The sequence below is a fragment of the Cervus canadensis genome, chromosome 7, assembly GCF_019320065.1.
Source record: "Cervus canadensis isolate Bull #8, Minnesota chromosome 7, ASM1932006v1, whole genome shotgun sequence".
NCBI lineage: Eukaryota > Metazoa > Chordata > Mammalia > Artiodactyla > Cervidae > Cervus > Cervus canadensis.
In genome coordinates this window covers 14,604,464-14,618,489 of record NC_057392.1, presented here as the reverse complement: position 1 = coordinate 14,618,489, position 14,026 = coordinate 14,604,464, and the positions used below count along the sequence as shown (strand labels likewise).

General features: G+C 40.0%; 2 protein-coding genes across 2 annotated transcripts in view; one reads left to right on the top strand and one right to left on the bottom strand.

Annotated features, from left to right (window-relative positions):
- The window catches only part of ACAD11 (acyl-CoA dehydrogenase family member 11), a 99,308-nt gene extending 92,548 nt beyond the window's left edge, over positions 1 to 6,760 (bottom strand). Inside the window, exon 1 of the mRNA XM_043474398.1 lies at positions 6,284 to 6,760. Within this exon, the coding sequence (XP_043330333.1) occupies positions 6,284 to 6,432 (149 nt within the window). The 5' untranslated portion in view covers positions 6,433 to 6,760. The remainder of the gene's footprint in view (positions 1 to 6,283) is intronic.
- A 20-nt stretch (positions 6,761 to 6,780) lies between these two features.
- UBA5 (ubiquitin like modifier activating enzyme 5) overlaps positions 6,781 to 14,026 on the top strand; it is a 31,120-nt gene continuing 23,874 nt past the window's right edge. The window contains exons 1-3 of the mRNA XM_043474399.1: positions 6,781 to 7,352; positions 13,169 to 13,214; positions 13,330 to 13,419. Coding sequence (XP_043330334.1) covers positions 7,192 to 7,352; positions 13,169 to 13,214; positions 13,330 to 13,419 — 297 coding nt within the window. The 5' untranslated portion in view covers positions 6,781 to 7,191. The remainder of the gene's footprint in view (positions 7,353 to 13,168; positions 13,215 to 13,329; positions 13,420 to 14,026) is intronic.

Genomic DNA, 14,026 nt, shown 5'->3' with positions numbered 1-14,026 from the left:
GTTTGCTCCAAATCCTCCTCTCCTATTTTCTCATGAACCCATTTCAATCAAGTTTTCATTCCTATCTTTCCAGTGAAGTGACTTTTTTCAAAGTCATTAGTACTGCTATGGTATCAGATCATGGTTCCCCCTCTTGGGCCACCCCTTTTGAGACTCTGTTGTATGTTCCTCCTTAATTCTTCAATTCTTAATACTGGGATTCCTGGGAATAAGTTCATAGACCTTCTCTTTATGTAGACTCATCTTCTAGGTAAGCTTTATGATCTCATGGCTTTAAATACCTTCTCTATCTCAGTGACTTCCAAATGTATGTGACTAGTTTAGGTCTCTGCTCTGACCTCTTGATTTGTATATATGCCTGCTTACTATTACATATCCACTCCCATGTCTAAAACGCATCTTTGAAACTCAACATTCCAAAACCAAGTTCCTGATATTTCCTTTCCAATCTAATTGTCTACAGTCATCTCTACTTAATTGCATTATCATGCAATGATATCCTGCAATGATATGCAAATCCATCCTTCCAGTTGCCAAGACAAAAATGGAATACTGTTGGTTTCCTCTTCTTTTTCTTTCATATCCCATATCTGATCCCTCTTAAATCCTCCAAAATAAATCCAGAATATGACCCCTTTGCCCTTATCCTACACTACCACCCTGGTCCATACCACTAATTCCTCTCTACTGGGTCATCACAATACACTCCAAACTGGTCTCCTTTTATCTGCCTCCTTCAGTCAAACATAATAGGCAAACAGATTCTGTTTAAATAGGCAAAGAGATTCTATTTAAAAAAAACAAATCACTTCTTTCCTCTGCCCCAAATCCCTGATCTCTCACCATCTCAGCTAAGTGTGTGCTTAGTCACTCAGTCATGTCTGACTCCTTGTGACCCTTTGGACTGTAGCCCACTAAGCTACTCTGTCCATGGGATTTTCCAGGCAAGAATACTGAAGTGTGTTGCCATTTCCTTTTCCAGGGGATCTCCCTGACCCAGGGATAGAACCTGCATCTCTCACATCTCCTGCGTTGGCAGGTAGGTTCTTTACCATTAGCACCACCTGGGAAGAGTGTCAACTAGAGGAAAGGCCAAAGCCCTTATAAAAGCCAACAAAATTTCTCTTGCCCTTGTTACGCAACTCCAGGCACATTGGCTTGTATTCTCTCCACCCACTGGGCACACTCCCTGTTCAGAGTCCCTGCTCTTTCCTCTGTCTGGAATAGTCTTTCCCCAGATAGCTACAAGGCTTACATCCCTCTCTCTCCTTGCTGAATGCCACCTTCTCCCTGAGGCCTTTCTGCTTCCCCCTCCTAAACACTTCCTATTCTCCTTTGTTTCTCTCCATAATACACATCACTTTCTCATACACTATAATATTTAGAAAGTGATTTTATTTATTGTCTGTCTTCTCCAGATAGAATGCAGGTTCCAAAAAGGCAGGATCTTTTTTTTTGTTGTTAAATTCCCAGTGATTGAAGCAGTGCCAGGCACATAATATACACATACCTGGAAATCTCAGGGTTTGTTGTATCAAATTATACAACATCTTCATTATTAAATCAAAATATTTTTATTTCTAATATGATTTAAATTTTGCATAGGTAAAAAATAATATTTAAAAGAACAGTAACACAACAAATACCAGTGTTCTCACTACACAATTTAAGAAAGAAAAAAATACCATCTCTAACGCCCTCCGTGTATCCTTCCCTTCATTTTTTATTTTTGCTTTTTGTCTGCACCACATGGCTTACAAGGTCTTAGTTCCCCAACCTGGGATCAAACCTGGGCCACCTCAGTGACAGCACTGAGTCCTAACCACTGGACCACCAAAGAATTCCATCTCTCTTCAGAGTAACTTCCATCTTGATTTTTACATTTATCATTCCCTTGAAGTTTATCCCCTTAAACAATATACTGTTTATTTGTCCAGTTTTTATTTCTGTGTTGTTGCATATAGCTGCAGTTGAATAATTTTCATTGCTGTATGGTGTTTCTTCATGTGAATATACTACAATTTATTAATCCATTCTTTAATTGATGAATGTTGTTTTATTACTGCATTTTTACTATTACAAAAAGTGCAAAGATTTTTGTAGATTATCTCCTGATACCCTAGTACAAGAATTCCTCAGGAGTATACAACTAGGAATAGAAATGCTTTGTCACGCAGCATGTATATCTTTCATCTTTACAAGATTGTGCCAAATTGTTTTCCAAGGTTGTTGTGTTGCTGTTCAGTCACTAAATCATATCTCTTTGTGACCCTATATGTACTGCAGCTTGCCAGGCTTCACTGTCCTTCACTATTTCCCCAAGTTTGCCCAAACTCATGTTCACTGAGTCAGTGATGCCATCCAATCATCTCATCCTCTGTCGACCCCTTCTCCCCCTGCACTCAATCTTTCCCAGCATCAGGGTGCCACCCTCACCAATAGTGGATGAGTCCCTGTTATCTCATATTCTGCATGATATTATCAGATTTTTTTTAAGTCAAAAATTATGCTGTGAGATGGTATCTTGTCATTTTAATTTGCATTTCCCCCAATTATTACAGTGTAAAAAGGAGTACATCAAGGCTGCATATTGTCACCCTGCTTATTTAACTTATATGCAGAGTACATTATGAGATACGCTGGGCTGGAAGAAGCACAAGCTGGAATCAAGATTGCCAGGAGAAATATCAATAACCTCAGGTATGAAGATGACACCACCCTTATGGCAGAAAGTGAAGAAGAACTAAAAAGCCTCTAGATGAAAGTGAAAGAGGAGAGTGAAAAAGTTGGCTTAAAGCTTAACATTCAGAAAACTAAGATCATGGCATCCAGTCCCATCACTTCATGGGAAATAGATGGGGAAACAGTGGAAACAGTGTCAGACTATATTTTGGGGGGCTCCAAAATCACTGCAGATGGTGATTGCAGCCATGAAATTTAAAAGATGCTTACTCCTTGGAAGGAAAGTTATGACCAACCTAGATAGCATATTAAAAATCAGAGACACTACTTTGTCTACAAAGGTCCGTCTAGTCAAGGCTATGGTTTTTCCAGTGGTCATGTATGGATGTGAGAGTTGGACTGTGAAGAAGGCTGAGCACCAAAGAACTGATGCTTTTGAACTGTGGTGTTGGAGAAGACTCTTAAGAGTCCCTTGGACTGCAAGGAGATCCAACCAGTCCATCTATAGGAGATCAGTCCTGGGTGTTCATTGGAAGGACTGATGCTGAAGCTGAAACTCCAATACTTTGGCCACCTGATGTGAAGAGTTGACTCATTGGAAAAGACCCTGATGCTAGGAGGAATTGGGGGCAGGAGGAGAAGGGGCCGACAGAGGATGAGATGGCTGGATGGCATCACCAACTCGATGGACATGGGTTTGAGTAAACTCCAGGAGTTTGTGATGGACAGCGAGGCCTGGCGTGCTGTGATTCATGGGGTCACAAACAGTGACACAACTGAGCGACTGAACTGAACTGAACTGAACTGAATTGAATGAGGCTGAGTGTCTTCAAGTCTTTTGCTCATTTTTCTGTTGAGCTATTGCAGTTCTTCAGATGTTCTGGAGGTTAACTTTTATCCATTGTATACATTAAAAATATTTTCATCTATAATTGCATTTTAAGGATTCTTCCAATCATTTCCTTCACAAAAGTTTGCGCTTTTGTCTTTTTAAAGACTATATTCTCCAATCCACAGTCTAAAGAGCTTGTATATGTCTTCCAAATGTTTACAGTTTAAGAGATTATTTTTTTATTATTTATTTTTTAACTGTGGTGGGTCTTTGCTGCCACACATGGGCTTTTTCTAGTTGTGGCTCCTGGGGGGCTGCTCTTTGTTGTAGGCTCAGGAGTTGTGGCACCTGGGTGCTGGAGCACAGGCTCAGTAGTTGTGGTACTCCGGCTCTGTTGCTCTGAGACATGTGGGAACTTCCTGCACCAGGGATTGAACCAGTGTCCCTTGTACTGCAACATGGATTCTTAACCACTGGACCACCAGGGAAGTCCGCAAATGTTTATAGTTTTGCCTTTACCATTCATCTGTAATTGACCTGGAACTGTGTGAGGAAGAGTAAGGAAAGGGTCTAATTTCAATTTTTTTCACATACATAATAATTATCCTTGTATAATTTACTGAAAAATCTCTTCTCCCTCCAACTCTCCAAAGACTGATTCTTAGTGCCAGCACTGTCATATGTCAAAGTTCTATACATATGTGGGTCTTTTTGTGGATTCTCTCTTCTGTTTTATTGATCTGTCTATCTCTGTGAAAAAATAAGCCATCTTAATTCATATCTCCCACTTTGTTCTTCCTCATGAGTGTTTTCCTTTATTTTTAGCCCTTCGCTCTTGCACATAAAATTTAGGAGTAATTTTTCAAATTAGGGGAAAAAATTAAGACTGTGTCATTGCACTGAATCTATACATCAATTGGAAAAAAAAAGAGAAACAAACAATTCCGAATTCTCTTATTCATGAACATGGCATCTTTCATTGTATTTAGTTCTACGGTTCTAATAGTTTTATAATTTCCTCTACAAAGGTCTTGCAAATACTTTATTAATGTTTGAGAAAATTATATTTCTGATGCTCTTATTAATTTCATCTTTCTTAAATTTATATCTTTACATTTTTGTTGCTAACGTTGACAAATTTGATTGATTTTTGCATACTGAACTTTGATAAACTCCATTATTTTCTGTAGATTATTGGCTGTTTAATCTGCATATCAACTAGTTTCTAAAATGTGTTCATTAGCTATCCTGTTGATTTTTAAACTTTTGGCATTTATATTCTGAATTTTTTTTTTTAAGTATAATGTTTTTGAATTTTTGAAACTTCTTTTGTGGCTTAACATGTCTTCAATTTTTATAAACTTTTCAATGTGTCCTGGAAATAAATGTGTATTCTCTGTGGGGATGGTTCTATACTATCTATAGTTCTATACTATCTATCTATCTATCTAACTAGTCCTATACTAGTTTTTCCATTTATCAAGCACAATTCTGATTTACCATTCAACTTAATTCAGAATTAACTCTCAGATAATTCTCAAATAACCCTAGGAGATAAATATTATCTCCACTTTGCCAAAGAAGGATTCAATGCTCAAAAGAGTTAAATAACTTGTCCAGATTGCCATAGCCAATTTGAACTTTGATCTATTAGTTTGTTTACAACACAAGGCTTCAGGCTAGAAACTCTGCCATTTTTTATTCCACCTGCTGCTTCATCCTATAATATCTATGTGACACACTGCCTTTTATTTTTTGGTTGTTGTTTAATTTGGCCACTGCATGGCCCCAGCAGTGAAAGCACTGAGTCTTAGCCACTGGACAGCTAGGGAATTCCACATAGTGCTTTTTCATTTTACACCATCAAACCCTTTCTGATCCATCACCTTTCCACTATTTTTAATTTCTCTGAAATCAGTAGTCAAGGAATAAACCCCTGTGATAAGGCCACCGGTAAACAGTGCTGTTACAACATTAAGCCCTTTCATCTATATTACTTCATTCATCAGGATTATACAGAGCAGGCAAGTATTTATTACAGGTTATGAAACTAGTCATCAAAGAGTTTATGTACCACGGTACTTAAATTCCCAGTCAGTAAGTGACACACCTAATTCTTCTGGAAGCCAGGATTGCTTGTATAGTTCTGTGTTTATCAAGATGCCATTTTTAGAGCAAAGTCTATTTGTAAATTACCTTCTATTATACAACAACATCAGACTAGAGGCAGATCACTGTGGAGAACAGACAGTACTCTCAGGACCGTCATCTAGTTCCATTCTCCTATTTCAAAAAGAACTAAAGCCCAAAGTGGTGCTGTGATTTGCTAAATGGAATAGCTAGGATAAGAATTCGGATCCCTCAACTGGTACCATTAACTAAGCCTCTAAGAATATGGCCAGTGTGAAGGGAATTACATCCGCCTCTCTGGGAAAACAAGGTTCTAGAACAAAGGTTGAGTGAACGGCCTCTTTATATCTCACAGAGCTTCCAATCTTAACTGCCTCAGTGAATTCTCAAAGTAGATAGCTGTTAACAAAGATTCCTTCTCATAGCTGGAATCGTGAATGTTACAGTGCTTCCATTACCGCCCTGGAATTGGAAATACTCAGTATGTAATGGCAGGAGCCAGTGACAGCAGCTCCCGCCGACAGTGTGTCACTGCGGAAAAAGAAACAGGGTGGAGGAAACTGGAAAACCACCCAGGGCCAGAGGAAGAAAAGCACAAGGTACAGATTTGTTTCTGCTGGAGAAGGCTGGGGTCGATACCTGTATTGGGCAACCGTCAGCCTGGCCTCGGGCTCGGTCCCAAAGCCGGGCAAGTGCTGGTGTAGGTAGGCGTCCAGCAACCTGTAGTCGAACTTGTGCTGGGGCAGCACTTCGGTCGTGTTGGACTCGCGGGAGGCACCGCTTTCCATGATCTACGCTGCCGCTTCAGACCACAGAGTCACAGAACCCACTACTCCTGGGATCCGGTATGTCTAGGAGAACGTCACTCCACAGCAGGGGCAAGGCCGAGACGCCCGGTGGAGGCGGGCCCGCGGCTCCAGCCAATTACACATCGCCAGGTGCCGCTGGCCGGCAACACTGGCCAGCTGCTCCTGGACTTGGGCTCTACTCAGGAAATGCTAGAAGGGCCTTGTGTGTTCGAATTTAAAGTTTTCAGTCAGCCTCAGAGTTGGAGACCTCAATTCTAAAGAAAGCAAAGTCACGTTCGTCACCAAGAGCATTAGAACGCTAAGGCCTGGTCCGTCTCCAAATTGAAAGCACTGGCAGGCGGAAGACCTACTGGGTCCGGTGCAGAAAAGGGCCCGTCAGAACCTCGAGCCTAGGAATAAAAGATTCTGGCTTTTTTCCTGGCCGCCAGGTTGGAAAGACAACATCGCAGGCCGCTGGCTCTGGACACTTATGACCCGGGACCTATGGCTGCCTGGACTCTTAGGCCCGGGCGAAGAGGGGAAGTAGGGGGCTTTATTTTTCCCTTTTTTTCCCCTGAGGCGGAGCGTTGACTGCAACACACCGGAAGTGGCCCGCTGGGAGGCCCGCTGGAGCGGGCTGGGAAAGCCTCAGCAAAGTGACTCGCCACATATCCCTCTCGGGCCCAGCAGGCCACCAGCGTGGGGCGGCGACGACGGCGACGGCCGGGGCTGGGAGCGCTGGCGGCCGGGGTCCCAGCCATGGCCGAGTCCGTGGAACGGCTGCAGCAGCGGGTCGAAGAGCTGGAGCGGGAACTGGCCCAGGAGAGAAGTCGCCGCGCCCTGGGGGGCGGCGACGGAGGAGGCGGTCGGGCCCGCATTGCAAATATGAGCTCCGAGGTGGTGGATTCCAACCCCTACAGGTGAGCTGCGTGACGGGTCGGGGACGGAAGAGGGGCGAGGTCACGGTCTCTAGGTGGTCAGAAGTGAGGCGTTTCTCGCTGCTGCCCAGCTGACAGGTCACACCACCCTTTTCTTCTTCTAGGGTCTTATTTCCAAACGAGCAAGGCCAAGTGTTAGTCCTGGTCAAAAGGTGTTCTTTCTCCTTTTAAAAAAACTCAGCTGAATCAGCCATATGGTGCTGCTCCTGTGCTTGCTGAGGACACGGATCTGTTTTCCTGCAGCCCCTGCCTCTTTTAGTCTTCCTCGCTCAGTATGAAACTGATAGTAGAAACTTTCAAACTAGGACACCAAATGTAAAACCTGCTAAGCTAAACTTGGGAGCTTCATAAAGTCTTCTGTGTTTCTTAAATTGGCGTGGTGGAAACAGCTAGATTAGCTCTAAAACGGTTGGACTTCACCAGTCCTGTCCGCCTCTTCATTTCCTCTCCTTTATTCATTTCCCAAGATTTTGTTAATTCATCAGGTTGAATATAGGGTAGTGGTTGAATGTAGGGTAGTGACTGACGGTAAGGACCGTATGCCCAGACTGGAGTCAAATCTTAGCAACTGAGTAACTTGGTGAGAGTTCTGTTCCTTCACTTTCTTGCTTGTAGTATCTCTTTCTGTGGAGTTGTGAAGATTGAAAATACAAGTATATATAAAGTTCTTAGAGCTTTCGATGCTAGGCATTATAGTAACAGTTACTGAACTTTTCACCAGTCGCTAAACACCTTGCTCGCGTTGTCACTTTTCCTCTTCACCCCAACCCTAGGAGATTGCTACTGTCATTTTACCCCCATTTTGTAGGCGAAATAAATTAGGCTTAGAGAGGTGCTGTGACCTGCCTCAGGCCATAGAGCTAACAGTAGCTAAAAAGGCTTGGACTGCCATTAGGTTTGTTTTGCTCCGAAGTTCCCATGGAGCTGTCTCCCCAGTAAAAATAAATAAGCCATTAAGTAGTGTGGCTAAAAACTGGGCAGTTTTAGAGTAGGTGAAACAGGAAAGGTATTATTGGTGCTTTCTCCCTTCAAAGAGCAGGAATTTGGATTTTAAGGAAAGGTTTTATTTATGACATAAAGCCTCAGTGAAAGTCTTAGGATGCATATATATGCATACATATATGTACATACATATGTATATATATGACTTCCCTGGTGGCTCAGATGGTAAAGCATCTGCCTACAATGCGGAAGACCCGGGTTCAGTCCCTGGGTTGGGAAGATCTCCTGGAGAAGGACATGGCAACCCACTCCAGTATTCTTGCCTGGAAAATTCCATGGACGGAGGAGCCTGTAGGCTACAGTCCATGGGATTGCAAAGAGTAGGACATGACTGAGCGACTTCACTTCATATATATTGCAACATAAAATGCAGACCCAGTATTTAGGCACAAAGCTGTTAATTACAATATTATTTGTTATAGAAAACCTGACCAAAATTATAATTGTTGTATAATTACAGAAGAGTTTATTTTGACCTACATTAAATTAAATCATGCCAGATTCTTGCTTTTCTCTCATTTATCTTACTACATTAAAAAAAATTGTTTTCTTTCAGTTTTGAGATATAATTGATGATGGTGCATGTATTTTACTTGACACATGTGAAAGCTTTACCATCTCATTAATCAGAATAAGTAGAAGCTATTCTATTTGGCTTCTCTCCTGGCTCAGACGGTAAAGAATCTGCCTGCAATGCAGGAGACCCGGGTTTGATCCCTGTGTTGGGGGGAAGATCCCCTGCAGAAGGGAATGGTTACCCACTCCAGTATTCTTGCTTGCAGAATTCTATGGACAGAAGAGCCTGGTGGGGTACAGTCCACGAGGTGACAGAGTCAGACATGACTGAGCATTAGTCACTTTCATTCCTTTTGGCATGCTTAAACATTTTTCAGTTTTAAAAATGAAAATTTTGAAATGCTCCCTCTGAGAAAAGCAAAAGAATGTGAATCATATGTTTAGAATCATCTTTCAGACATCATTTTAATGTGAGACAATTCCTTGACATTATAATAACCACAAATCTTTCAGTACTGAAATTTAAACATTTAGTATTTTCTGTCTTATTTGTACCATTTTGTCTTTATTAAAACTGCTACTTTGGAGATGGCAGTTGACACCCAAAGCTCTGTACTAGTACATGGAAATTTGATAAGGTCATCCTTATTTTTCGAATTGTTGTACATTCAGCACATATTTAGTGAGCACCTTTTCATTTCCAGCCCTCCTGAATATTATTTACTATTTATTATTTGCACAGACACTGGGAATACAAAGACATGGTCATTTCCCTCCAGTGGTTCCCAGATAAGTGTGAAATACAAAGGTAAACTTGGGATTACAGTATAAGTGGTAAGAATTATGATAAAGCACAGCACATGATTATCAGAAAAATATAGAGGGATTTCTAGGTGTTCTACATTATTTTAATTGCATCGAGTGCCATTTTGAAATACAAAGTTCCTGACCCTCAAAGACCTTTTGTTTTAATTTGGGAGATTCAATGGTTATAGAATAATGATGAACGCAAGTAACTGTAAAATTGTGTGGTAAGGAATATAATTAGAAGCATGTTAACTAAATGAAAAGGTGAGCAGTCTTTAAAATTAGAAAACCTGGTTTTAAATACTAGCTCCAAAACCCAGCCCTAAATAATTGTTTGCCATTTAACTGATCTTGGGCAAGTTAATTAGCCTGAATCTCCCCTCCCTCCCCCCACCCGACCCCATTTATAAAAGGAGGTTGTGATGCATTCTTTTTTTTTTTTTTTAAGGAAAGGAAACTTTATTTTACAATTTCATTTTAAATTTGCAGAGAATAAGACTGTAAGTATAAAGCTAGACAAATATTTCTATGGACTAGGATAGAAAGTCTGGTAAAAGATCCATACAAATATGGTCAATTGATTTTTAACTAAGTTACCAAAGCAATTTATGAAGAGGATTGTTTTTGCAACAAGTGTTGCTGGACCAATTGGATGCTGCTGTTGTTGTTTAGTTGCTAAGTCCTGTCCAGCTCTTTTGTGACCCAAGGGACTGTGGCCTGCCATGTTCCTCTTGTCCATGGGCTTTCCCAGGCAAGAATGCTCGAGTGGGTTGCCATTTTCTTCTCCAGCAATGCATTCTTCTCAGGGTTATTTATAAGGATTAGACAGCATCAAGGTAAAGAGGCAGATTGATCACAGACATATATCACTGTCTACCCAATCTCACTGAAATGAAAGTAAAGGAATAATTTTTAAAAAGGAATAAATCGCCACTGGGAAAAAAAATATCAAGTTTCTGTTAATAATTGGGGGATGGGTGAGTCTCTGTACTTACATGATTATAGTAAAACAGTTTTAGGAACTAGAAAGGGACAGATGACTGATAGATGATCCTGATTTAAAGGATCCAAGAAATTGGATCCTAAAGCCTGCAACCCAACTCATACAATAGAATTCTCTCAAAGCTCCAGAACAAGCATAGGTCTTTCAAGAAGGGCTTAAGGTAGGACTAAACGAGATGGCTGAAAATCTGTTGAAGAAGCAACCCAAGTTCATTGTTTCACTTTTGAGTAGCGAGGCAAATGCTTCTTCTCTGTCTGGAGAGACTACTAGAGATTTACTCATTGGAGAGTAAAATAGAGTATTTCTATGAATAATAAAAGCAAGTCTTCATGCCTGAAGGAAGGGAATTAACTAAATGTTTACATACTGAATTCTAGGACTCCCAGCCTTGCTTCTCCATTTAACACCCCAAAACTGATCAGCTTAAAGACTTTTCAGGCTGGAAATTGAAATATTCTTCTCTAGGGAATCTGAGAGTGCCAAGAAGAAAGACTGAAAGACATTGACATTGTGGGTTTCTCAACTAAACAGCCCAGCCAGATTACACTATGCTGCTGCTGCTCCTAAGTCGCTTCAGTCATGTCTGACTCTGTGTGACCCCACAGATGGCAGCCCACCAGGCTCCGCTGTCCCTGGGATTCTCCAGGCAAGAACACTGGAGTGGGTTGCCATTTCCTTCTCCAGTGCATGAAAGTGAAAAGTGAAAGTGAAGTTGCTTACTCATGTCCGACTCTTCGTGACCCCATGGACTGCAGCCTACCAGGCTCCTCTGTCCATGGGATTTTACAGGCGACAGTACTGGAGTGGGTTGCCATTGCCTTCTCCGAGATCACGCTATAGTGAAACCCAAAGTCAAATAAGCAGTGCCCACATCCGTGCCTTTATTAGTGTCTGACTTTTAAATATGAGCAAAAAGGATGAGAGAAGCTCCTAATGTGAAAGATAGAAAACAAAATTAATAGACTATATAAGGGGAATGCAACCCCAACCTTATCATTAATATCTTCAGAAAGATATATGTATAAATGGAATAGGACAGTACTACAAAAAGAATCATTCTTGCAAATGGAGAATGATAACAAAAGTGAAAATCTCAATAAAAGAAAGTAACATTGAAAGAAATCCAGAGAACAGCAGAAAACTAAAATGATGGAAAATAGAGGAGAGACATTACAAGTAGAGGACTAGTCCAAGTGGTCCAACTTCCAAATAATAGGAGCTCCAGAAAGTTCAGGAAAAACCAACCAACCAACCAAAGAAGTCCTCACACTGTTCAAGGAAATTTTCCAGAACTTAAATATGTTTCTGATTGGAAAGAGTCCAGTAAGTACTCAGCACAGTTGATGAGAATAGATTCACTGTAAGGCACATTTTGAAGTTTCAGAAACTAGAAATCATGTTAGAAATTTTGAAGGAAAATTGTTTCTAATGTAAAATTATATATCTAGTTAAACTGTCAACTAAGAGTGTGTTTGTGTCTGTGTGTATAGGTATAGCTTTCAACAATTATATACCCTCCAGTTTGTCATTTTACAATATATTTCTAAGAATAAAATTTTGATAAAACGTTTTTAAGAAGTTTGGTAGAGAATATTTCAGACATACAAGGTCTCAAAACTTACCTTCCAAAATTTACCCTTTACAAAGCTTTGGGAAGATGTTCTTCCAACCATAACAAGAGAATAAATTAAGTAATCTACAGTAAAGGCTCTCAAACTTTAGTGTGTATTACAGTCACTTGGGGAGCTTATTAAAACACAGATTGTTAGGCCTCACATCCAAAGTTTGATTGGCTTGGTGACCGAAGAAGGTAACAGACTAGCGGTAACTAGGTATCTAAAGTACCTCTTAGAGTCCTTGGAATAAAGGCATTTACTAAAAGACTTACCATTGTGGGCAGAGGCAACAAGTGAATAGAATTCCAGTCATGAGGTTATTCTGATGTTAAATATTAAATCTGAATCAAACATTAAATATTTACATAAACTAATAAGCATGGGAAAATGCTGAAATTTCACTTTGACCCATTCTCATCTGGAAACTTAACATTTGAGTCAGTAGGTCTCAATCATGACTGCACATTAGAATGTATGAGGAACTTTTAAAAAAATCTTATTGCACAGGCTCTGTCTTGGAGGATATTCGGGCATCCGTGCTTTTTAAAATTGCTGAGGTGATTTAGTTTCATCTGAAACTAACTGAAAGATTAGTTAACTGAAAGATTTCTCCTCCCACCTCCACTCCCCTCACTGTTTCTTCTCTTACAGTTTATTTTCTATGATGATGTATGTTTACCTATGTCACTATTAATTAAAATACTGTAAACTTTAAAACATCTTTTTTTTAATCCCTGCTCCCCTCACTGTTTCTTCTCTTATAGTTTATTTTCTGTGATGATGTATGTTTACCTATGTCATTATTAATTAAAAGACTGTAAACTTTAAAACTTTTTTTTTCTTTTTTTTTTAAGCCGCCTGATGGCTTTGAAACGAATGGGAATTGTGAGTGACTATGAGGTATGATAAACTCTTCCAAATTTTTGAAGATGATTTCAGTAAATGAAAATAATTTTCAATGACATTTTCAGTGAAGAATTATTAACCAACACATATATAATTTTGCATTTTACAGAAAATACGTACCTTTACTGTAGCAATAGTAGGTGTTGGTGGAGTTGGCAGTGTGACTGCTGAAATGCTGACACGATGTGGCATTGGTAAGGTAAAAGCATTTCTCATTTTCTGTTGTATTTGGAACCCATTCACTTGTGGAGTAAATAAGGTACAAATTAAGATTTTTTTTCTCCTTACTAATGGCATATTGATTTGTGGTGTATTCATTCAGATTGTTTTTTCTACCCCAGTTAAGACATAAACCCACCCAAGAGGAAACTAATATTGCTGCTGATTAAATAAGGACTATCTGATTGTGTTCAGGAACATCTTTGTTTGGGATAATGTATAAACAATTTGGATTTCAGTGTTTTAATTAGAGAAGTTCAGGAAAGAAGGCTGTTAAATTGAAAGTGTAGTGAAACACTGAAACATCCCCAAAATTTTTTAAAAAACTTGTTTTATACAAGACAAACTGGAAAGCATGTGCCTTTCTTACTCTCTAAATTGAACTGCTGAATGCTCCAGATTTTTTTTAACCCAGGCATTTTTTTTTTCCCTAAATTTTCTTGGTCATGCCCTGTGAGGCTTGTGAGATCTTAGTTCCCTTACCATGGATTGAACTCTGAGGCCATGGCAGTGAAAGCACCAAGTCCTAACCACTGGAGCACCAGGAAGTTCCATACTTTTTTCTAAAATTGATTTAGATTGTGATT